This window comes from Rhyacophila brunnea, unplaced genomic scaffold (genome assembly GCF_057557595.1).
Source record: "Rhyacophila brunnea isolate RB1 unplaced genomic scaffold, BYU_Rbru_1.0 scaffold_9, whole genome shotgun sequence".
Taxonomy (NCBI): domain Eukaryota; kingdom Metazoa; phylum Arthropoda; class Insecta; order Trichoptera; family Rhyacophilidae; genus Rhyacophila; species Rhyacophila brunnea.
In genome coordinates, this window is record NW_028233361.1 from 14351249 (window position 1) to 14378724 (window position 27476).

Below are 27476 nucleotides of genomic sequence, written 5' to 3' on the forward strand. Positions count from 1 at the left end.
TCATGGTGATAATGAGGATATAAATGGGTAGGTACATCAATTTTGATAGATATAGCAATTCATATGACCAAGAGGATTATTGGAATAACCTTCACCCAGCATGGAATCCTAATAAGCATAGTGACACACATTGATTCTTCTATATAGTAACCACATGGATGCAAATAGTGGATAATAATATGACGTAGGTACTTCATAGTGCGATTATGGGATGAAATGATCATAATTGACTTTTTTAGTTGTCTATAAAGCATGAATTTTTATTATATTGTGTAATAAAACGTTTAATTCAACATTATATAAATACTATATACGAGGGTGGGTCAATAAGTCCTTAGAAAAGCCGACAGGTGGCGCGACTAGTACTGTAAGCGGTTTGTTTTCATGCAGCGGCACTACCGATTCAGTATGCTGCGAAGTTTCAATCAGATTGGTCGGGTTGTTGTGTGTTTCTCGTACATTTAAAAAAAAAAATTGCTTGTGGAAAATGGAAAAATGGAAAATGGAGAAAATTGAGTTTAGAGCTGTTATTAAACATTTTAATATAAAAGGGTTAACAGCAAAGGAAATAAAAAATGAGTTGGATTTAGTTCACGGCATATCTGCTCCTTCACTTGCAACTATTTATAACTGGTTAAATGAATTTAAACGTGGTCGTACATCAACAAAGGATGAACCACGCTCAGGACGTCCTGTAGAGGTGACTACACCAGAAATGATCAATAAAATCCACGATATGGTGTTAAGTGACCGAAGATTAAAGTTGAGTGAGATAATTGAGGTTACAGGGATCTCAAAAGGTAGCGTCATTTCTATTTTACATGACAAATTGGGCATGAAAAATATTTCTGCAAGATGGGTGCCGCGTTTGCTCACAGTCGACAATAAACGCAATAGGGTGGTGGCCTCTAAAGCCCTGTTGTCGCTCATGCAACGCAATCCGGATGAATTTTTTCGTCGCTTTGTGACTGTAGATGAAACATGGATACACCACTATACTCCCGAGACGAAAGAACAGTCAAAGCAGTGGATTGCGAAGACAAACCATGTCCAAAGAAGGCGAAAACCGTAAAATCAGCTGGTAAGGTTATGGCTACTGTATTTTGGGATGCACGTGAAATTATTTTCGTTGACTATTTGGAAAAAGGAAAAACAATAACAGGGGATTATTATGCATCTTTATTGGACCAGCTAAAAAACGAAATTGAAGAAAAATGGCCTCATTTAAACAGGAAAAAAATCCTCTTTCATCAGGAAAATGCCCGTGTTCACACATGTTTACGATCAATGGCTAAAATTGAAGAATTGAAGTTCGAATTGGTCGACCACCCACCGTATTCGCCAGATTTAGCCCCCAGTGACTTTTTCCTTTTCCCAAACTTAAAAAAATGGCTAAGTGGACAACGTTTTTTTTCAAATGAAGAAGTCATCGATCGGACAAATGCTTATTTTGAGGACCTTCCGAAAACTTATTTTTCTGACGGTTTAAAAAAAATTGAGAAACGTCTAACCAAGTGTATTGAGCTCCAAGGAGATTATGTTGAGAAATAAAAAAAAAATACAAAAATAAAAACTGTTTTAATGCTTTTTTCTAAGGAATTATTGACCCACCCTCGTATTAATAAAATTGTAAAAACCTTGTGTATTTATTACGTATGGTAAACGTCATTTTTAATTTACCTACCTACGTTGTCTATGAATATGACAGCTAAAATAAAAGTATTTTGTCTATGGTTAAAAATAAATAAAAATGCATGCGTAAATGATGCTCCGTCAATATTTTTTTAGGATAATTTGATTAATCAACGTAGTTTTATATTTAGTTTTAATCTTTGATCATGATGATAATCGTTGAAATGTGGCCTTATTATTAAATTTAAATAAACTCATCGAATATTGTGAAGAGGCAAGGCAATGACGTACCTATTAATACATTGTTGTGTGATTTGTGACAGCCAGGAATTTTCGGATTAAATATGGGCAAAAATATATCTATAGGAAACGTATTTCTGAAAGTGATTGACTATTGTTTTTTTATGCTCGTTTATAGAGACATTAAAATATTATATTTATTATGCAATTAACGTAAACATTAACAATAAATGTCTTGATTGAAATTGATTATTTAATATGCTAATAGAAATGTCACATTTTTCGACTATTTCTGCAAATTCTAAATTTGAATTTTGACACGTCAAATGAACTTGTTTATATCACAAAAGAAAACAATTGAAAATCAATCATCTATTATTTCAGTTTGACAGATAAATAGCAGTGACGTGGTTTTAGATTATATTTTCATAGTAATTAGTGAGGAAATATGTATTTATTTCTTGTTCGTACGCCAATGTGCTACTTACAGATTTGAATAATTTTGTGGAATATTAATTTAGATATTTTGCAATATTGATTATATAGAAAGAATTAAGCGACATTATAATCGATTTGCGGTAGACGAAAGGCAAGATGCGAAAATGTATGGTGACGGATGTAAAACGCGATTTAAAAACGATAGTATCTGTGATTGTGTCGAGTTTTATCAGATTGTGCCCGATTCAAATGGAAGTAGATTCGGGACTCCAAAAATTGAAGTGAATTCCTTTAATAATCAACAAAGTGGTATTTAAATAAAAAAGTTGACGTATTTTCCAAAATCTCTTAGGATAATAATATATAGGAGATTACGTGCATGGATTTATTTGCACCTATAGTGTGTATTTTATACTATCGCGATAATAACTGTTTACACGTAAAAGTGCTGACTGTCTCGCCAATTTCATTCTTCAAGAGTAAGCGAGACGCGGTGTTATCATTTATGGTACTATTTGACAGGTCGTGAAAATCGGTTAACCTTAAAATGAGTCTCTGCGCAGACGCAGATATTGAACGGTCCAATTGTCGCGTGAAAATTCAGAAGCTTCTGATTTTTTTTGATTCATGCATGCAATCTTTCAATTTTCATGATAATACTAGTTTACACGTGCATTTTTTGTTATGCACACGATAATACGTACTGTCAGCAGTAAATCCATGCAGTGTAAACGGGGCATTATTTGACATAATATCTAATTATTAATAATATATAAATTCCAATAATCACTTTTTTAGTTGTAACACCACTATCTTTATCATAAATAATTAGCTATTAGTTGAAACTACTGTCCGACAACACGATCTCGTCGATAACAAGAAGTCGCTGTAGTCGCAAATCGAAGACTTTTTAGTGACGTACCTGTCATGGCGGCAACACGTGTTTAAATAATGTATCTGGTGACTTTTTCGATGCGACTCCTTTGCTTCTTCGCAATAAACCAAAATTTACTAATGATAATTATATCATCACTCCTGATCGTTTTAGACATATTGTTCATATAAAAAGCATCAAATTACGTAAATTGATAGATCCGTACACAACGAAATGATACAATTTGGGTTAAAATGCAATTAACTGCACAGGAGGAGTTTGTTAGTTCACAGTTTTAACACGTGGACTAGAAGTCCTTGTTCAATAATAATATATGCTTATAGTGAGTGAGAGGCGAGATGTTGTTTCTTATTAACTCTGGTAATAATAATTAAATGCCTACTTCAAACATGGTACCAAAATTCATAAGAAGTAATTTGTCATGACAATCGGTCATTTATTGATCTCAAATACGTGACCATATTGAAAAAAATCACTTTATTTACTTTGATAAAACCGGCATTTTAAACCTATAAATATACATCCGTGTTGATTTTACTCGTAAATAAAAATATGTTAATAATATATATATAAGTACTTAATTAAGTTAACTTTAAAACGTCAGATTTATCTTATTTTTTTATAAAACATTGTTCTACCGCTGTATTATTATTATTTTATCTCTCACTTATTATTTCACCCCTTAACGTAGGTAGTTATTTTCTGGTTCAATTAATTTAACTTATAATCCGATAATATTTAAATTCGCCCACATTGTAGAAAGATTTATATGTATTATAATTGCAGGTAACATGTTGATGTAATTCTGTTACGCATTGTTATAATATATTATGTTGTGTTACTATTGCATTAATTAACTCAATAATCAAGGCGAAGCGATGCAGCATTTCTCAATCGGCGCCATTTTGAATAATGCAACAACGGGGTTTTTGTGAATAATTATTACCGTTGTTACATATTTTTATGTGTACGTACAAATAATATTTCACATGGCTTATTAATAAGAATATTTGCTTCCGAAGCATGGACGGTAAAAGCAATAACCTTTAAAATTAGATGCAGGAGTCATTTCAGTTTAATTCAGTCAAAGGTACAAACGTTTTTGTCGCTAGGAAGCTGGTCATTCAAGATAAACTTTATTTGGTTTGGTTACATCGCACTGTTTTAATTAGATAGCTTGCAAGAAAAAATATGACATATTATTTTCTACAGATAAAAGCTCTGCACATTGTTGAATGGCCAGAGTAGTAGAGACAAAGCCTGAAAAACACTATCTGATAACTATATGACTTAGGTTTAAATATTTGTAGATTCAGAAGAATGTAGCTTTCTGTATTTGTCAAAATTTTCTAGGAAAACTATAGATTATACAGTTAACGCGTGTTAATTAGTGTAGTACTACTCTAAAAACATCTAGCGACATATTAATATAAATTCATGCTTTCTTATTCGCATAATTAAAAATGATTTCAAGTTAAAAAATTATGTTTGGTTAAATTAAATAAAAAAAACTGCTTAACACTACGAATGATTACAAAATATGTATGATATATTAGAGAAAACCTATTAATATATACATAGTTTTAAAACACCTCAGAGAAATTTATATATATATATATAAATTAGAAAAAATACGCCCAGCGGTATTCGAACACACACCACCTGGGACTTGCATTCAAGTAGCCTAACCTTACTATAAGTAAGTTATGTGTGTTCTATTTAATTGTGATGAAGTTACTTAGTGCTTTTTGAAATTTTCACTTAGGTGCTTTCTAAATTTCGTTATTATTCGCCAGTCGGCTTTTTGTATTTTAAATCGAAAGATTTATATTATTCAACGTTTTTCTTAGCTCGTATTCTTATTTGTCCGCTGGTTGTTTGTCCGGTAGAAATCTTGCAATCGATTTTTAACTAACTTCCCGACTAGCTAGAGTTTAGAGCTTTTAGCCATCTTTAAGTAGGATTTAATTCATTTTCAGCTAATTCTGTTTTGTATGAAAAGTTATTTCGATACCATTATTGGTTGTTAGGGGGTCCTAGCAACTAAATTATTAATATATACGTACGTTACTATGGAAATCAATATGAAATGACATTTCATTATTCAGTATTTCTATCAAGTACAAATTTTTTTTATCGTTTAAGCTAGTCAAGTCAAGTTTATATGATTCAACAGAAAATTTAAAAACGTTGGATATAAAAGGTTCTTTTTATCTTGTAATTATTTGTTATAGTGTAGGCACTTGCATTTTCCAATAATTTAATAAACTATTTTTTTATTAAACGAATAATTAAGAAGATTTAATAAAGAGAGGCGTAAATCCCGGGCGCGCAGGGTCGACTCCTGCTGGGTGTAGTATTGTAAATCTGGTTGTTATATATTTGTGTTTTTTAATTATATATGTCCAATAAAAGAATGTTACACTCTTAAATCTTATTAAATTATTCATTGGATATAAAAAAATGGTTTATTAGAATATTTATAACTCGTTATGGAAACGCTTGGAAAAATCCATCCATGTATTTAGTAAAGTGGATGTAACCAAATTAAAACGATAATTCTGAACAAATTAATAAGTATATAAATAGTGTGGTCATAGATGGACGGGTGTGGTAAAAAATTCAACAGTGCATGGAGTTCGACCAAGCGATGAATAAATTCTGCCGCGGCTGTTGATCTTGCGGATCTGCTCATTCGGAAATGGTCTATTCAAATTATTACTCAAACTGTGCAATAGAATTAACTGTTTTTATTCCGTAATAATTCTTTATTACTATAAAAATAAATAATTTTCATTGCTGATCTAAATACAAGAATTGCCCATTACCAATCAGTACACTCTACTGTATTTTACCTTGGTTTTATTCTATACACAATTGTCATTGCCTCATCAAATTAGGTGGAGTATTTATTATTATTTATGTGTATTATATTTTGTAGAATTCTTCAATTATATTTTGGCCGAAAACAAAGAGTTAAAAACAAGACTGGAGATATAGAATTATTGTAAATTGTATATAAAAATCTTCTATACGTCGTATTAATGCGATTCAGGCGCGTACACAAGAGGGGGTTTTCGTGTCCGCAACCCTCCCCCCCTCACAGGAATGGAAAAATACTAATATTTAAATGAAGGAATATTAATTCATCTTTATTTTCGTCACAGCCTTCTAAACAGATTGGGCCTACCCGTGACACTCGTGAATTGGGACAATCAGTTGAGTCATCAATTAATATTGCCTTTAATATTATGCATGCCAGAAAGACAAAACAGTACAGATGACACAAACGGAGGCCACGCGCATTTGGTAACCACTTGTGGGTGCGATAGCTTGTAATTACTCGTAAGTGAGCACTTTTAGTTATACATGCCAAGTATTTATAGCTAGACTCAAAGTTCGGAGTATCTGGGTATGGTGAATGTACCTGGAAAAGATTAGAGGGGTCTGCGGTTGAAACGACAAAAATATCAAAATACTTAAGTAGTGGGGTAAATATAGGAGTCAGTTATCTGCTAGAGTTTGTTAACACCGCTACCCCCACTAGCCAATTTAAAAAATAATACAAAATATTATGGATATTTTTTTCTAAATGGACCCCCCCAAGTCTCAACAATTATTCAGAACGATTGGGATGAAAGTACTATAAATTCATACAATCTCGCTTACCAAAGCCTACCGCACAACTTCTACTGACGCGCTTGCCGTACTCGCGGGGGTGCTACCCCTCGATCTGCACATCCAAGTCAGAGGATCGATCACCCTCCTCTTGAGGGGTATCAGCATAACACTCGCCGTTGTCCATCTAACACCACCGCAGAGATCCGAGGACGTTCCTTGCAGGAAGACTGTAAGCGACATTGTGTACAAGACCGCATTTGCGGCATGACAGGCGAGGTGGACCGCCTCCCCCCAGGGGCGGCACACTTACCGTTTTTTTTCAGACGTATTCTGCAGGCACCGAACTAGAATACTTCAACCTTCGAACTGGATTGGCCAGTTCCTCACCGGCCATGGCAACTTCGCCGCCAGACTCCACGAGTTTGGCTTGATAGTAGATGGGCCGGGTTGCACCTGCGGGCATGACCACCAAGATGTTGAACACATCCTCTGGGATTGCCCGCTTATGGAACTGATAGCAATCGAGGCGAGAGAAATTTGCAGCGTCGTATGAGGAGCGGGATAGTCCCGACTCCTCAGTAGACTCATCCATTTCAATTCGTGACACTCAGTATGCGGGTATACAGGGCGCTTAACGTCAGCGGACAGCAGGGCCAGTCCAAAAACAAAAAACAAATCTTTCTTAACTTTCTTCTTTAAGCACTATGGTGCATGGTTGCAGCATCAGTCCCGTGCGGCTCCGTCGCGGGACGGAATGAGCACTCAAATCACTTCTTTCAGACACGTCGTTATGGATAGGGGCCGTGCATATCCACGGCTGTGCATATATGACGGGTGGTGGTGGGAACTTTAACGTGGTCGAAAAAAATAATAAACCCATTTTACTTCCGTAATAAGCTTTTTTTATTATTTTTCAATCATAATTTTTTTTATTAGGTATCATATAAAACTGATGAAAAATCGTGGTCTATTTGTATTAAAGTATTATACTGTTTTATTTTTCTCAGTTTGGTTACTTAATTTCAATACAACACAACTGTGTTTGTAAATCGACCATTAAAATATAATATTTTAAATGTAAAAAACCACTTCATAATAGAATATTTTTGATGTTTAATTATTGTCGATAGCTATTTCTTCATTGGGTCACTGATTAATTTGCTCTGTGTGATGTACAAGGAAGTATATTCTGCGCCAATATTATATTATTATATTCCAAAGACATTATTTAAAAAAAATCATGACTACAAGATAAATGCTAGAATATTAAAAGGATTAACAGAAATTATGATGAATATAACCACGCCACCTACTGCATCTTTTACCGTTCATTTCATGTGAAATTTCTTTAGAAAAATGAAAGTAATTCTTCAAGTGAGAAAACTTGTATTTGATTTAATATTGTATGAATCGTATACCGTTAGTTTGTGCCTGTGCTTGACAATAAACTTCAAAATTACTAATATTATTCATGCAGACTAGCTGATTTATTAATAATATGGCAGTGGCGATAAACATTTAAAAAATATTTCGTTTGTATACTTTTAATAAAACAAACAAAAACTGTATTAGAAAGAAAATTTGGAAATGGTGAGGAAAACATTTGTATGAAGTAAATAAATTTATTATTTTCAAAGCATTGTTTCATAATGCATGTCTCATTGAAATTATGCCAATGACTGAGCATCGCGGTCAATTTTGTTGCATAATCCCCCTCCCCGCAATGCAATAGCGTCAAGAACAGGCCGACATTTGCATTTAATTCCCAATTATGTATTGCAAGTCAAACAGTTTGATATACTGACATCTCTCATTAGACACGTTCCTCTTTTTAGTGCGTTCCTTTATTTCGAGCTCTAAGTAAACGTATTAATTTATATACATAGTTACCGTGGGCAAACAAAGTCTACTTCTATCTAATATATGATTATAGGAAGGAAGGACTGCTCTCGTGGCCTTTCGTATTCTCGAGTTACGGGTTCGATTCCGGTGAGGCATTGCTGACTGAAGAGTAAAGCCGATACATCTCACGACTGGTCCTACCTTTCCGCCCCTCCCGTTCTCTATGGATGACCTGTCATTGCCTGTCATTGTCTATAGAGTGCTGAAACTGACGCGTCTGTCGTGTTCACTTGTCGGAGTATTCTTAGTTTCAGATTTCTTTCAGATTATTTTAACGTATCTTGAAGACCTTGGAGACCTTGGAGTTCATCTGATTTAGTGGTTCTGTGTTATTAATAATTGGAAATGACGATCAACGTTAGGTAAAACTTTTCTGTGTATAATAATAATATCATAATACACTAGGAAGTTTGTCAATGTGACAGTCGATTCTAAACGACAATAACTAATAACTTATTTATACTCTTCAGTCATTATAGAATACCAAACTCTGCTAGCAAGTTTTTTTTTGCGTCACGTCACGTCAATTTGTTTTGTGATGGCGTCGGCGGAATTAATTCTTAAATCGTGTAAAGATGACTAAAAAACGTTACCAATTTACTTGAAAAAGAAAACATGTCAATGAATATATTATTATTATTACAAATATAACAATAAACATAACACTAAATGGACGCCTGTTGAATTTTTATGACAAATTATGTTTTGTTCTGCACTCGTCGTGTGCACAATCTTCGCGTCGCGCAGTCACGATCGTTTTAGACCGTGCCCCAGCTGAAGTATAGCCTTAAGACACAAACCTAATTACTCGAGGCTTCAAAGTACAGATCATGTAATATTATAACTCACAAGATCGTTAAAAAGATAATGTTTTGACGAAATCAAACACAAAATAGTTTATCCAAATCTGTACACTCTAGAATTTTAATCTACGTGCCCAATTCAAATCATATGAGAGATTAGTTAGGTAAGTAAGCCATTTTTTGAATACGTCTCGCTTTAGAATTATGTGTAAAAATAATAAATTACTTATAGAAATAACATCTTACCGGGTCATAAGATTGCTAACCGCTGCAGGCTAAAACCGGAATGTTGTATCTCCGCTCGTGGTTGGAGGTGTCTGTCTGCCTCTGATAACTGACCCTCGCAATAATTTCACGGCCCCGATCCGAGCTCGCGTACCGAACGACTTATTAGAAAGTTCCCCTGATATATTACAATGTATTCATTATGTGTCCCCATTTTAACTGAGCATGTTTTATGGTTCATTGATAATCACCATGTCTGGGATATTCTCAGTTTCGGTGGCATCACTACCAATTTCTCCAACTTTATGATTTCCTAAATCATAGATTCTCCAACTTTTTTCTTGAAAATAGTTTTAAAAACCATTACTTGTAGGCATATATAATATATTATATTACAGTGGTAAACAAATAACGGAAAACATTTTTATTTACGTTTGGTAATTTATTTATTAAAAAAAAACAAAATATTGTGGACATTCACAACATAAGATTTAAATTGAAAAAATGCTGGCTCTAATCAAACAAAGTTAAATAAAAAAATACATACTTGTCCAATATATAACAAATACTACCCTCATGGCCCACAAGGGGGGGCTGCCAGGGTTCTATTCTGGGAGCCCAGGCTCAGGTGGGACCCGGCGTGGCGAGTTGACCAGATAAGTGAGATAAACATAAATTTGCTCTAATAGTAAAAAAAGTCGCCTGTCGAGCTATTCTCCTTCAGTAATATTTTTAGACAATTTCTGTACAATGTTTAATTGAATATGGATACTCGACAACTCTGTAATAATTCAAATGGATGTAAGTATTAAAATATACAAAGAACACTAAATATACACATTAATTTTACTGCGTACACCATTTGGAAAACGCTACTGTAGAGCGTCACACTGCCTTTATCCTTAGAGATAGGTAGGAGGGGCCGCCAAAGATCCTAGCTTGGGGGCCCGCTTCAGGATGTGGGAGTCATGACTACCCTCACAAGAGAGAAGAAGAAAAAAACAAATGTTATACAATTAAATTTAATTAAAAAAACAAAATAGACAATACACAATAACGATAATAGTTACGTTAAAACGAAGCATTGCGTATATATCAGTAGCGAAAGGTGGAAGTAGGCTATTAAGATCCGACATAATTTCCGGTTGATCCGGTTTTAATTGAACTAAGACTACAATATGTAGGTAGGTTGTATTCGTTAGTTTTTTTTTAAATTCAATTAAACCCTGCCTAATCCAAGCCATTGTATTCTTAGTTGACAAAGTTTAGTGTGTACTATTTATGTCGAATCTTAAAAGCCTGACTTGTCATTTGAACTGCTTTGCCTAAAAATATCATCACGATAACAGCGTTTTTTTTAGAGAAGAGCTCAGTTAATTAATTATCTATAAAATATTTTGTAATTTTCACAATATATCTTTGAAATATGATGATGGCATCGAATGTTTCGTATTTATTGGAGAGAGTATAGGATGAACCAGTAAATATTATATATATTCGCAAATATCTAACTTAATCAAACATTCAAAATGCCAAATTGGCCACTATATAAAAAAAATGTACAATATGTAGATGGTATCAATTCATCGTATCCAGAAGTTTGTACGAAAACAGTTCACCGCAGGCCACTTATTCGTGCGCCGCAGTACGTGAAACATGAGTTCGTGTAACATTTAATCAAATGACGAGTTCTTCATTGAACATTTCACCGTGGAGTATATTTGTACGTATACTACAACATGTGGTGAATTTTATGAGATGTCTTTACTAGGTTAGGTTAGGTTAGGTTAGATTAGGTTAGGTTAGGTAAGGTTAGAGTTAATCTAATTTGAACAGTACTATTTGCAAACTATCGCCGCATTTTATAAGATACGTAAAAATGTATTCCACGGTGAAATGTTCAACGAAGAACTCGTCATTTGATAAAATGTTATACGAACTCATGTTTCACGTACTGCGGCGCACGAATAAATGTCCCACGATGAACTGCATACATACAACTTACATATAACCATCAATTCATAAGGTACCATTTTGTGGGTAAGAATATGGTGGTGAAAAGAGGTAATATTAAAAATACTCGTATCAAAAAATCTGATGAATATTAATTTTAAAAAAATTAATATTTCACGAGCCTTTTTCTTTGTATTAACGGTACAGTAAGGTAATCTATCACTGCGTTACAGTGGGCGACATTATATTTATTAGATGATTTATTTATTATAATATTTTGACAACGGAGAAAACTTATTTTAGAAACCATAAGCAACTTGTAACACCCATTTTAAGATGCCATTTGACCTGGTTAATAAAAATGGGCAGATTAAATCTCACAATCTATTCGAAAATCAATCTATATTTTTTTTAATATGTACATACATATATCATATCGATAAAGACACGTGAATTCACTTTGAAGTTCTATTGTTGGGATCTCCCTTGTCATGATGACTTTTTGCATGACATGTCTAAATGTGTTAAGCTACTCGACTACTTTAATAATCGGATAGTCGGATATTTCAAGATTCGTTCATAGTATTCATAGTATTTACCTACTGCCATGAATCAACTTATAATTTTGTCCGTAAGTATTTAAATAATAACGTTTTTAATTATTTACTTAAATACTGATAATGAAAAGCATTCAACTTTAGTGAAATTGTTAGATATGTTACGATAATTTGTCAGTAGATGTCACGACATTATATATAAAAGATGGTACGTTTATGTACGGATTATTATAGCCTTCAAATGCACGAGTATTGATTGTAAATATATGACACAGAGCATATTTAGGTATATATCTCCCCTATTAGTATATTACATATTATATATTAATATAAATAAATATAATTTATTAAGATATATTTTAGATAATCGCCTATAAACATAGCACATAAGCGTAAATCTCGATAGTTTTAACAAAAAATATGACGTAGTTAGAGTGACGTCGAGCGAAAGAAAACGATGCAATAGGCTTCATGTAAAAGCAGTCGGAAATAATACTGTTAACGATCACTCTTCAGTGTTTCCCAACCTTATTTCTGCCAAGCCCCACTTCAACTCCTATCAAAATTTTATAGTTACCTAACTAATTCTGAAAAAAATGAATTGCTTCAAATAAAAATGCACATAGGCAATACTATTTTTAATTTAACTGTCGTTAGTAAATATGTATATTACGTTGTACCTACATGTACAACTCCGAAGAAAAGTAGTGCAATCTTTGTACTATGCTTCGTCTTCAAACGATTTTCCTTTTTTACCCCCAAAATCAAATTGTCCCCCGGTGGGGCGTACGCTATACGTTGGGAATCACTGCTCTGTGTGTATGTACTCGTATTTTTTTGTAATAATCATTTACATTCACCCAAACGGCAGTAGACATCGCTAGTTTGTATGTTTGCGTTAAAATATTTATTTAAATTTAACTTTTTATTTACTTTTAATATTATATAAGTAAAATTATTTATTCAAAGTGTAAATAATATGCCAGTTAATCGATGCATTGAAGATTGACAATATATTCGCGCGTTAACTGGTTACTCGATGATCCGACTGCGATGTCTAATAACGTCACCCCAACAATATTGATTATGATGACTTTTCATTTGTATTATCATCAGTCATCACCATTGTATGTTCATTTCAATTTGTCATGTTCGTCGGAAGAAAAATGTAACAGTTGAGGTTTGCCGTTTTCTACATCCACAATCTCTTGATCAAAAATTATCTATCAATACTAAACATCAGCAAGTAGTTTTTTTATGAAAGTATACTTATAAAAGTAAATTGAGTAAAATTCAATCTCCACTCCAAGATAAAGCATATGAAGTTTAAAAAAAAATCAACGGTGGTGAACCCATGGCAAACGAAATAATTGTGGAACCTAATTCAGGGCGACGTAAAACGTTGCGGAATTTGATGTCTTCACAAAAGTAGAAAATCGACACCGACTCACACGAATATTTATTGTTGTTGAAAAAAAATAATCAGAAAGAAAGCTAAGAAGTCTCCACTAATACAGGTGTGATATAATATATTGGACGTAAAACTGAAAAAAAAACTCTCGATTTGGACTCTGCACGAAGACAAATTTGGCAGAAAGAACTTTCTACACATGTGCGCCCCTCAAAGAGAATTTTTCCTCACTCAACGTGACCTAGCAAAGTTGGACACATATGATTTAACGAAAAAATTGTTGTTAATATTTTTTTCTACCACCCATTATTACACTTTTTCAAAGATTGTTTTGTTACCTAATTATAAAAACGTTCGTCGTCCTTGCTCTACAATATAAAATATACATGAGATCAGTCTGTTTATAAATGAATGTTCGCTCAATATATTCCTAAATTTCTTGGATCCAAACAAATAATATAGAAAAACAATACGTTAGTTTCGCCCAGTAACGCAATTAGATCCTGCAAATCACCAAGCAAGCCGCTATAGTGAAATAATTTAACTAATAATTAAAATAAAAGACAATGTGTAATTCTAAAAAAAGGTATAATAATTCATTTAACCTTTAACATGCGATAAATTCTAGTGCGCAGTAAATATTGGTTGCTATTGGTCGATTTAACTTCTTATATCAATCCTATTGGATTGCTTTCTCTCGCTCGGCTCCGCTCCGATGATGATGTATTCCTTTCTGTCAAACCTATCGATCTTGATGCTAATGTAGTATGTGTATATTATTTTAATATTTGCTCTACAGAGGCAGAGTAAGGTCATAGTTAGATCAAAACACAGATACTAGAAGATTAACTAAATATAATTCATTAGATATTTTAAAAACATGTATCTTAAAACCTAGAATAAATTGTATTAGGTACACCACAGACAAAATAAGTTTCGCAATTTCGTACGAATGACACGTGCTTATCCAAGCAATACAAGCCGATGTAGACAGAGTGATATAAATTTCAGTAATAAAAACACCAATATAATAATTAATCTAGTCGTTGGATTCTAATTGATGAGAAAAAATAGTATTATAAATTTAATATTATTGTAAATGTGAATTTGGCATTTTCAGGCACGATGCGCACTCACCAATAATACACACTGACAACGAATGCAGTTAATTCTAACTTATATAATAAATTAATACAATAAAGAAGGTATAAACTTTTATACCTACCCATTAAATCAAGGATCACAATACAAATATAACAAACAAATTATGAATAGTTGAAGTGTTTAAAAACCCCTACTTAATAGATCATTAGATAACTAATCACTAATAATACATTCAATAGGCGTATAAATCGTCTAAACCTTACATAATAGATCATTAGATAACTAATCACTAATAATTGAGTCATATCGTCATTACTGAGAAAACAATGACCCAAGGCATTGCCGACTAAAGTAGAAAGCCGATACATTCACAACGACTGGTCCTACTATTTTCGCCCCTCCCGTTGTTGTCTATGCATGAACTATCATTGTTCTATAGAGTGCTCATACTGACGCGTATGTCGTGTTCACACATGGAATGGTTTGATTTGAATAGATAAGTTACATGATAAATAATACACTAGCAATAACACACCTTCTACTAATGTAATGCATAGATCAATGTTACATATTTGTTGGAAATCGATATTACAACCGGTTGTTGTGTGAAGGACTAGTCGGACTTTGACAGCTGATGAATAACAGGAATGTATATTATTTATAAATAACACTGATAGTTAATATTTTGATTTTAGATTTTTTTATAATTCAATTTGAAACGAGAAAGGGCGAATTAATATGTGAAGCAATCAGGATCTGATTTTGACAGCTAAAAAGTGGACCACTCGTTGCTTGTGCAAAAAGTTATGCTCAGGCTTTATTAATCTAAAGATGGTGGTGCCCTAGGTAAAGAGAATCGATAATATATATTTCTCCTAATAATGAATATCAATGGGTATTAATAATCCAAAATTGGTAAAAATGTCAGGCTTTAAGCCCAAAATGGAATAGTAAAAAACTTAAATTCGTTAGAATTCAAATTCAATAGACTAGCCTCGGTCGATAGTATTATTATTATGAATTGTACAGTATATTATGAGTTTAGGATATCCAAACGACATTGCTGGGTATGTTACTCGTACATAGAAGGTATGATACATACCACAAAGTCAAAGTAACTGCATTGCAAAAGACTTCCAGACTCTCAACGAAGAGTAGACATAGGAGAGAGTATACATATTGGGTTGTAACGCCATTTATAATTACATTTTAGTTGAACCAATATAGCTTCTCTGAAATACGCATAGTTACGTCAGTCTTTATTATTCGTTCGTGATTGTTTTTGACAGTTTTATTATATATTATCTTTTAGTGTATATGAGTAAAAATCAAAGATTATCTTGACAGCTAATCATACCGTAACATTTTTTATGATAACTATTTTCTTATTTACCGACTTATCTATTATATCGCTCTGTGGAATTTAACAAATTAGTTGTGTAATGCAGAGTTTCTCTAACACGGATATGAAATATGATATGAATATTTAATATTAATATTATAACGGCCGATAATAAAATATAGGTATGCATGTATACCTTTTGTACATTTTTTAAAAATGGGTATTAAATACTAAAACCTCTCATAATGGTGGTAATATATCTTTATTGACTTCAAAACTACTTCGATCAGAACAAAATAATTGCATTTGTACAGGTATTACGGAGGCCTAATTGCAGAAGCTATTCTCACGAGATAATGTGTTGATGAACTCTGCAATGGGTCCAAAATATCTAGGAAAGCAGGTGGAAGAACACGCGATGAAATCCCAAAAATCTATTATGAGAATTTTGCAGGTGCGACTACTTAGAGCTTCTTGTCGGTTATCGAATGCGGGTGGCCTAATGGTCATAATTTTTAGAATCATTAGTGTCCAGTTGTGTCGTCCGTGCTCTTTTGTCTTTTACACATGCTGCACCAAAGTATTAAAGCAAACATTCGATGCCCCAGACGACTGTCTCAATTATTAATAAGTGCTACGGGTCTTCCACTGTCTCACGTATAATGCCGAGAGGAGAAAGGGCAGTGACGTCCCTAGACAAAATGCCGCCCCTGGACGGAGCCAAAATGTCGCCCCATTTTTTTATACAGTATTTTTTGTCATCCGTGTATGTGTCATTTCTAGTTGCCAAGGACACTGAAGAGCAACGGAAGTAAACTAGACATCTCGAACCTGATAAAAAATTAGAGTCCTGTTAAAACTTTTATGTTAATTTAATACAATTTGTTTCCAACCAGTGCTCTGAATTTTTAATGAAAAGATATTTTCGTTATTATTAAGTTTAGGTAGCTATTTATATATATACCAAATGAGTCTCGTCGATTTGCCGCCCTTCGAGTAACTGCCGCCCCCAAGCGACGCTCAATCTGCCTACCCCCACTGGACGTCACTGAGAAAGGGCAACCCGTTAAGAAAACTGTTCTACAGCCAAATCATTCAGTCCCGAAGAAGAAGCAATATGCCATTCACCTATATATTTTGCTAAGAAGAAGTAGTTTATTAAATTATTACCAAGTGGAAGTACGTTATAAAAATTAAATATATGCAATGATCCCTGACGTTGGTTAGTAATTAAGACATTTAATTGATACCTACCTTGATTTTTTAATATACGAAAATCGATGGTCAAAATTATCAACGCAATTTTGAAAAGCACGTCATGTAAGAACTACTAGTTAAATTTATCGTAATTAAGTAGGATACCCGTAGCGTAATTGGAAAAACACACTTGTTCAAAGTCATCATCATCATCTTAAAGTCGTCATCAATATCATCTCTTAATAATGGCCTCTGCAACGAGCCCGAAACGTCGAGTAAAGAAGGAAGAAGGACACACGGTGGAAACCCAAAAATCTACTACGATAAAAAAACAACCGTGAAAGCCTTAAACATTATATAACTTGTTCCAAAGTGCTGTCGGGTGGTTTTTAGTGGATATGCATGAAATGTTTTCAAATTATGTATATTCTATATAATTTGAATTTTTCCGTTCCTGGTGGGTCAGGATTATTGTGTGCGCGTTTGGTGCTAAGTATTCATTTAGTTTTTTACAGTTTGAACACTGAATAAACACAATACGCATGTTAATAGTGAGCTAATTATAATTATCGTTGTAGGCAGTACAAACATTAAACTTGATAGATAGAGGCTGTCATTCTTTTATTATTAAAATTCTTAATCTCCTGTCAGAATGCATTATAATAAATCACCTGAAATAATAAATGTATCCATTAAGTAAATATTTTAACTTCACCTTAGTTAGAAAGTATTTTACCAAGATATAATCATCACTGCATACTAGAGAATGATAAGATACTTACGAGTACTATAAGAAAAATATAGATATTCGGTATCGTGTACGATCAAAAAAACTACACATTGAATACTTTACTTTTTTGATTCTCTTTGTCGATTTTTCTTTCTATTATACACATATTATTATTATCATGATCAACAGAGCAGATCTCTTGCAAGAGAGTAATACTTATTCCGTTTACATGTGCAAGGATTTACTGCTGAAAGTACATATTATTATCGCGGCCATAACAAAATAATGCACGTGTAAATACGTACATAATAATTATTATCAAAAAAATTCAGCAACTTCTGAATCTTCACGCGACAGTTGGAACTGTGATAATACAGGAATGTCAAAATGACATTTCTGTATTATTTCTATCAAGTGTAATTTTTTTTGATCGTTTAAGCTAGTCAAGTCAAGTTTATATGATTCAACAGAAAATTTAAAAACGTTGCATACAAAAAAATATTTTTATCTTGTAATTATTTTTATGTACACACTCAAAGAAAGCCTCAGAAATAATGAGAGAATGTAAATTATTCGTTAGAAAACCTATAGAATCCACTACAGTGGACAGGAAAATCCGTGACACGAAGAAGAAATATTATTATTCAATACTCAATGAAAAATATCAATTAGTACCGATATTTTGTTTCTAACTTAACCTATAATAAAGCATCGGAGTAAAAGTCGGTGATACTTTAATATCAATACTTTTTTCGAGTAGCTAGTGACCTGTCTTGTGGATATTTTTTAATCATTTTAGAGCCTCTGGTTATGAAAATAATATGTTCACTGTTACTAATATGAATAATATTCGAAGTGTAGCTAATAGCTTAGTAAACAAATGATTCTTCTCGTTACGAAAGATTTTCTTAAAATAAATTACTCAAGAGCGTACGTATGTATTTAAAAATTGAGGACAGTTTTGATTCATTTTAAGAGTATCTACATATTAAATAGTACCCACTACTTACGTCGGTGGATTTTTGATAAAAATTGAGTATTTCAAAAAATTATGAAGATTATGTCATTATTCTCCCATTACTCAGTTGAAATAATTTATGAATATATATTTTTTTAATATTAATCTATCAAATATCGTAGTTTACATATTATTATGAAAAGTCATTCGTTCATATAATTATTAAACTGTATTGAGTATAAGCATCTGCAAAAAATAAATATAAATTTTTAATAAATCATTTCTTATATTATGCAACGAATAATTCATAAGATTTGAGAATGTAACATAATAATAACGCAATTAGATAAGGATACTAGTTTAAATTATCGTATTTAAATAGGAGGCCCGTAGCTTAACTCATTCGCTGCTGAGTAGATAATGATTTTTTAATTAGCACCTTTAAAATGCACGTTAATTACATCGATAATCCGCCAGGTCATTACGCGCATGTGCGTTTTCAGCGTCCAAAGTATTAATTGGTAAATGCATATTGGCGCGATATAAGTTTTTTAAAAGTGATTTTTACTAGCAGGTATATTATATCTGAGGTGTTTTCAAGTTATGCATGTTCAATAAATATTGAAATATTAAGTAATAACCAAATAAATTTTAGTACCACCCAGAAAATTCTTATCAATAAAAAAGTACTTTACCGGTATATAAACTATTTTTACAACGTTTTTATTGGGTCGTATTCTTATTTGTCCGGTACAAATCTTGCAGTCGATTTTTAGTTAACTTCCCGACTAGCTAGACATTTGAAACTTTTAGAATATATCAGAACACGATGCCAATGCATTTTTTATTTGATTTACTCTTCGCCATCTTTAAGTAGAATTAAATTCATTTTCAGTTAATTTTGTTTTGTATGAAAAGTTATTTCGGAAGAAATCCGTAATCCAATCCACTATTATTGGTTGCTAGGAAATTATTAATATATACGTGCGTTACTATGGAAATCAACATGAGCGTCAAAATAACATTTGAGTATTATTTCTATCAAATACAAATTTTTTTGATCGTTTAACCTAGTCAAGTCAAGTTTATATGATTCAACAGAAAATTTAAAAACGTGTATAAAAAGTTCTTTTTATCTTGTAATTATTTTAATACATAATCCTGGAACAAGGTTTATCATTGACCATACAAAATTATGTCGTGTTTATTGAAATTTAGTTACGGGGTGCAGAATTCTACTAGACTCTGGCTGTGTATTACCTACTATAGTATAATTGGCTGTTCATTTAATGTGTCATTGGCAATGTGAATTAGTTATCTCGATGATTTATTCAATCTTAACAAAGAGTAATAAAAATATACTTATGTAAAAACACAGAAATTATCAAACCGTGACTGTTTGAGTGCTGTTTTCTAAAAAAAATGTGCGATTGTGATTAAATATAACAATGATTAATAATAAAATAATTAATCATGATAAATACCATTTATTTATCAGCAAAAACTAGTTTAGATTATTAATTTTATAACAATAATAATATGTTTAATGTTTACTTTTATTAATAATAATACATTTTTGTCTATGAAAAAATATTATTTTCTTCACTTATGTGGCACTACATGTCTTAGTGGCTCAGTTTATTCTATTATAAATAGGTGTAAATTATAACGTACCGAGGTCAAACGGCCTTTTATCGTTGTTATTACTTGTGTTTGTATACCTATCAACGAAAAGCTCATGGTTCTTCGTCATGGGTCTGAGGGAAAAAATAACAGGAAAATAATTACAAGATAAAAAGATATTTTTATATGCAACGTTTTTAAATTTTCTGTTGAATTATTATGCTCAATATGCTCAAACTTGTACTTGATGACGTAAATAAAAAACAAACAAATATAGAATACTGAAATATCATTTTGACATTTCATTTTGATTTCCATAGTAACGCACGTATATATTAATAATTTAGTTGCTAGGACCACCCCGTTAGCAACCGATAAAAGTCTTTTACTTTTTATGGATTTTTCTGAAATAACTTTCCATACACAACAGAATTAACTGAAAATGAATTCAACTCTGCTTAAAGATGGCTGAAAGTATTAAAAGAATGCATTGGCATCGTGTTCTGATATATTCTAAAAGTTTCAAATGTCTAGCTAGTTGGAAAGTTAGTTAACAATCGATTGCAAGATTATTACCGGACAAACCACTACAGGACAAGTAAGAATATGAGCTAATAAAAACGTTGTAAAATAGGGGTAATACAATAGTTTCTCCTTCAAATTTACTGTATTAGCATTGCAAAATATTATTTTTTACATCTATAGAAACTGAATGACATCTATTATCTGTAGGGTAAAAAAATATAGACTAAGTAGGGCTAAGGAGCAATAATGCTCGTGGTCTCGAAAATTCAGTGGGAAATGGCTGGATTGTAATTATTGTTAAGATCTTTGATCGACTGGTTTGGGAAATCTGCTGTCTTTTTCTCTCTAGAATTTTTAGACATCGCAGCAGCATCGTGCAGCATTGCTTTGGAACAAGGTAGTGTGGCACTAAAATCTTTTCATTCTGACATGTGTATAGCATCATGGAAGGCAGCCGTGTACAAACCGCGGCTGCATATACATGGCAGGTAGAGATGGGGCAACTCAAATCATTGGTCGTAAATGGTTTCCACGTTCAAATCGCTATGAGGATTGATATTGCGAACGAACCACGTGGCATCTGTGATCATTCTAAGAGATTTGTTTTTTATAGTATGAAACGTTGTAAAAATTGATCAGAACCTTAAATTTGGGATTTATAATGAAAAATATGCGAACATCTATGACAAATATACTCGTACAATGACAATGTTTTCTTGGAAAGAATAATTGACACATTCTTTCTTATTGTTTTCCCTTGTATCGATTATTGTTTTGTCAATGATTAAGAATCGCTTTAAGCATAAAGGAATTGTAGCCATATTACATTCATTATCCAGGGACCATGAAGTTTCCAACCTTCGAAAATTGGAGAGGATCCGGAAGAATGCTTATTAATTACAGTAACTTATTTTAAATAATTAGTTTTAATTAATAAAATATTATTAATATGTATTCTTTGGCCGTATTCAATGTCCGCTCTTTGTGTGTGATACATAGTTACCTCGCAATAATTTAAAAATGACAAAACTAAAACTGAACTAACAAATCAATGTGCTTTATTAAGTAGGGCCGATATGCATAGAATTTCACTAATCAGTAAACACTAAATAACCGTTATTATATAGTGTGCGCATGCAAGTTGCATAAAAGATTATGCGCGCTCGCCCAGTAACATGTTGTGCTGAAGCGCCACTAGCGGAGAAAGGGTGAAGCAAATTTGACAGCTGTCATATAAGTTGTGATTTTAATCAAAAATCAATAATATGTACATACTTACAATTTTTAATTTCGTTTACTTACTTGTTTTTGACCAAGCAATCTTATTTTAATACTTTGGACGCTGAAGACACACCTGGCGCGTAATGACCAGGCGGCCGATCGATGTAATTAACGTGCATTTTAAAGGTGGTAATTAAAAAATAAATCATTATCTAGTCAGCAGCGAATGAGTTAAGTACCAATTATATATGCAAACACAGAACAATATACCTAAGTATTATTATATTGTTCACACTGTCTAGATTGGACACACCGGAAAACATGTCTGCATCCTTATAATTACTATTGTGGTCTTTCCTCGTTATGCCCATCATGCACTATTGTGTGACACGTTGCGCTGTGTTTAATCACTCAATCAAACAATGCAATCAATTATATAAAGTATCGTAATTAACAAGTCAATGTAAACAGTGTTGCCAACTGTCATTCACAAAAATATGCCAGATAGGGTAAGAAAATAAGCCAGATGGCAGAAAAAATGCTAGATTTTCTCAAAACTCAAAAAGTGTCTGGAAGTAGCATTTCAAAAAAATATCTCGTAATTATTAACGTTCTTTAACAAAACAAAGATCGAAAAATAATTTCGGATTGAGCAACTATTAAAATAGAGTTCAAAATAAATGCAGGTAAGAAATTTAGTCATCATTTTCACAATCATAATATATAAGGTAGGTACATAAGGCCAACATGTTGATTTTTATGTAAATTTGGTATAATATTCTGGCTTTATTATGAGATTTTTATATGTTCAACCTTGGAAATACATAAGTTTAATGGAGTAAATAATATTGTAATATAAATAATAATGTGAATTTAATATGAGATTGCTGTTTCTGATAATAAAGACTTAATTAATGGGTTAGCGAGATTTAAAATAGTAAAGCAAATCATGGTGTACTTATGGCCTTTCCGCTTCATAAATCTAATTAGTCAGCCAAATATGAAACTGCCGTAAAACGTATGAGATCATGGTGGAATTACTTTGTTAATAGTGCTAAGCATTGTTCTTTCCAATCTTTCTCATTTTTATTAATTTATGTGAAAAAATAAAATGAATCGGCAACTTACACATGGGTATAAATCAAACTTCATTCAAAATCTGTTTATTTATAATGTAGATATTTTTTATTAAAAGTATTTTTCTGTTATATTTTCGTTTTTATTTTATTTTCCATAAAAATTGATAAAAAAAATCAATCCCGAAACTTTTGGGATTATGTTTATCAATCCCGGGATCCATAGGTATCGAAAATAGCTCGGGATCCCGGGATTGGAATCCCTACTTTCGATCATCCTTTCGACACGTCTAAAAAATAACTAGGTAGATAGGTACTTCACAATATTTTTATAACTACGTATTTTCACACCAGAATCCATCGTAAAACCGCGGATGTTGTTAATGATACAACTCTAAAATTTATTACATTTCACTAAAATAATAAAACATCACTAAGAAATAATGATTTCGTTTTCGAAAACTCTGCAATATTCTTGCGCCTACGTTAAATAAAACGATTTAGGCATGACAATGAGATTGCTAAAAAATGGATAATATTTTGCAAAATGATAGGTTAGTAACTGAAATTGGTGAAATGCAATTTCTGCTGTAACAATGGTGAACATAATTTTCTGCCCATTGTTTCGATCGCATAACTTTACGCAAATTTTAAATAAATCGGGAGCAATTTATTTTATTTTGTAAGATAATATTGTATACCACCTTGGCGCTATGGCCGATTGTATCAAGCATTATTAGATAATTCTGTTTCTTTTTATTTTCAGATGGAGTATCTATCAGCGAGTAAACTGAATAATACGCGGCAGGCTGGACTGGACGTCGTCTTCTTCAACAGAGTGCCAAAGGTTGGAAGTCAAACCTTCATGGAGCTGCTGCGAAGACTGTCCATGAGGAATAGATTCGGTTCGTACTTATCGTACTTATCCCTAAATTAACAGTACTGTACTGTTGACTCTCAATCGAACCAGTTATTGTTTTTACAAGGGAAAAAATCTCAGCTTTCCAAAGTTTTCAGCGTCTTACGACCTTACCAGATTAAATCAGAATAATAATTATGCACACTCTAGAGCAGGGTTTCTCAAACTATGTTCCGCGTGTGGGTCTATGACGATTTGGCGCCGGGACAATTGGACGCCACGCAATTTGAAATTAAATATACCTTAGCTACTTATAGGTAGTTTTAAAAAAAATATTTAATATTATTATGTATATTTAAATTATTATATTATGATTCAATAGTTGGTAAGAATTTAAATATGCACACGTAAATAATGACTTAATCGTGGATATGTTTAAGTTCCGACGAAAAAAGAGTTTTTTATTTTATATAAATCCATAGGCCTGGTAATTCTCAATCCGCAATAAAAAAACCATTATGTTAATAGTAAAATGAATTAAAACTACTAAGTAGTAGATAAAAACTGATTAAAATTCCTCGTCTACGTTCTGTATACGTGTCTACGACAGTGCGGCATCCAATTGTCCTGGCGTCCAGTTATCCCATTTGTCCCATTCCGCCACGTGAATAGTTGGTGAATTAATAGGTGTTCTACGAATACTTGAAATGATTTTATATGCTGCAACGGCAGCAACAAATTCAAACATGTTTAACTTTATATTGACAAGCGAGTGAGTAGAAGGACTATCTTTTCGCTACTAAGCAAATCACATTGAAAATACGTTTTAAATATTCAACATACAGCTGTCTAAATTCTATAATTTAAATATTATTCAAAAACATACCCTTGGATTTTTGGTAAAAGACAGGAAAGTATAATTGTTTTACTTTTTACTTCCGTTTACTATGTCATATTTATGCAGGTCTGGATTTTGTTATTGAGTTATTGTGCTGCAGCGAAGTCAAAGTCCAGAAGCAGGTTCGACGCCACACCAGATATATTGTGCCTTAAGAAGATTTGCAATTTAAGGACCCAAAATCATTGAAGTCTAAAATATATTTGTAGGATGTGTTATGAAAATAATTACTTACTAAATAAATAATTATTGTTTTTACTAATTTTTCGTATATTTTATTGATTATGAATTAATTGTTTCCCTACGTACCCTACAAAATAAACAAGATGTTCCATTAAAATGTTGGGATTTACGAAGTGAAAGTTTGGGAAACGTAGTGAGAAAATTTAGACTATACCAACCAATTTATTGGAAGGTTGTTCATGAAACACTATCAGTGTAACATTGAAGGGCGCATTACGTTCGTCATGCTCGCATAGCGGATGTGGATCATGGCGGATGATGAAGAACCCCCAAATATTGTTACCATAGCAAATAGGATAATGTGCAATCTCGGAATCTTAAACCCCAAGAACGTACTAAATTCTGATATTTTGACATCTTTACTTTATATGCCTATCATTGTAAACAATTACGAAAATTAGCATTTAATTCTCCTCCTCCGCTGTCCTCCAGCCGGAACGGTCCTCCGCACGTTTTTTCCAGTTCCTGATTATTAGCAGCTGGTTGGCATCTTTTGTAATGATAGCTTTTTCCCCCCTGGGTTTCCTTCGAGGATCCTCTTCGGTATCCGTGACTCAGGCATGCGCTGGACATGGCCTGCCCAGTTTAGCCTCTGGAGTTTTATGAAGGTGGAGAGTTTTGAATCTTGGTATAAGGGGTATAGTTCCATGTTGTACCTAATTTTCCACTCTCCACCATCATTCATGGGTCCGTATATCCGCCTCAAAATCTTTCTCTCAAAGCAGTCCACCATTTCAGCTGCTTTCACATTTAGCGTCCATGACTCGCACCCGTATAGAACGACTGTGCGTATGACGGTTTTATAGAGCCGGGTCTTAGTTTTGCTGTGGACATTTCTGGATTTGAATATGGGCAGCAATGGGAAGTACGATTTATTTGCAGCGGTTATTTAATTCCTTACATATTGTATGCATTTTCACATTATTTATCGTATAATCATCTTCGACTTTTTCATATTACATGCGTCAGTAATTTTTAATAATACAAGAATGATGTTACACACACAGATTAACCTTGAATGCGTTAGCAATAACGCTCTTTCATTTCCAATATTATACTAGTGTAGTCACATATTATATTATATTACTAGCTGACCAGGCAAACGTTGTTCTGCCATATAAATTATTTCTAGTGAATATTTTGGTTGTTAAATAAAAAGTAACGAATGTATCGTAAGTGTGTGGGCATGGGATCTATGGCAGAAAGAGGAATAGAGCACTGTAGACGATGACCGCCGATAAAAACAAAAAAACATCAACAATTCATTTTCTCAATTCGAAATGAGTAACGATGCTCATAATGAATGAATTACCTGTGACAGGATCTCGTTGTTTAATGTTTATGCAATATCCGTCTTGTCCCTTCCAGAAAATTAGCGGATATTGGAGAGCGTCGTATGAACGGTGTGTGTCAGCGATGAACTCCAGATTATTGTTTCTTCTTCGAATCACGATTTCTCGCGTCGATGTGCGGTCGCCAACCATGATTTCAGCAATGTCGTCAACAACAGTCGCATTGAATCGACGTACGTGCTCTCCAGCTGGTGTTTTATCAGGATTGATGACAATAGCGTGATTGTCACTTTGCAATTCGTGCATGTGTGCTTTGAAGAATTTCAATAATTCATTGTGCTCATTCAACAGGGCGTCCAGTTCGCCGACGATGCTCCTGGCATTAGGCGAATTGAGGCTATTGTAGCCGCAACGTGCATCCGCATGATTGATGTCCTCACCGCCGCGCCCAGGAAGTAGATTTGTAAAAATGTATGTGGTTCGTTTGGCATTAGCAGCAATGAGCCTACTTTGTGGTATACTTGACCTTTGATTTTGAACGTAGAATGGAATTGTTGACCATTTGCCGCAGTATTGTGAACTATTTCTGTTGCTCCGGACGAAGTCATTTGAAAGCATGAATTGAATGTGCGAATGGACTTCAGGAACAGGTTTGAATCTGGAACCGTGCCAATGAGCAAGCTGTTCAATGGTTCTGGTGGTATCTCAATTTCTGGTAGTTGCACTTTTCC

General features: G+C 33.0%; 1 protein-coding gene across 1 annotated transcript in view; it reads left to right on the top strand.

Moving 5' to 3' along the window:
* The window catches only part of pip (heparan sulfate 2-O-sulfotransferase pipe), a 220648-nt gene that overhangs the window by 162773 nt on the left and 30399 nt on the right, over nt 1–27476 (top strand). The window contains exon 4 of the mRNA XM_085959907.1: nt 24220–24358. Coding sequence (XP_085816033.1) covers nt 24220–24358 — 139 coding nt within the window. The remainder of the gene's footprint in view (nt 1–24219; nt 24359–27476) is intronic.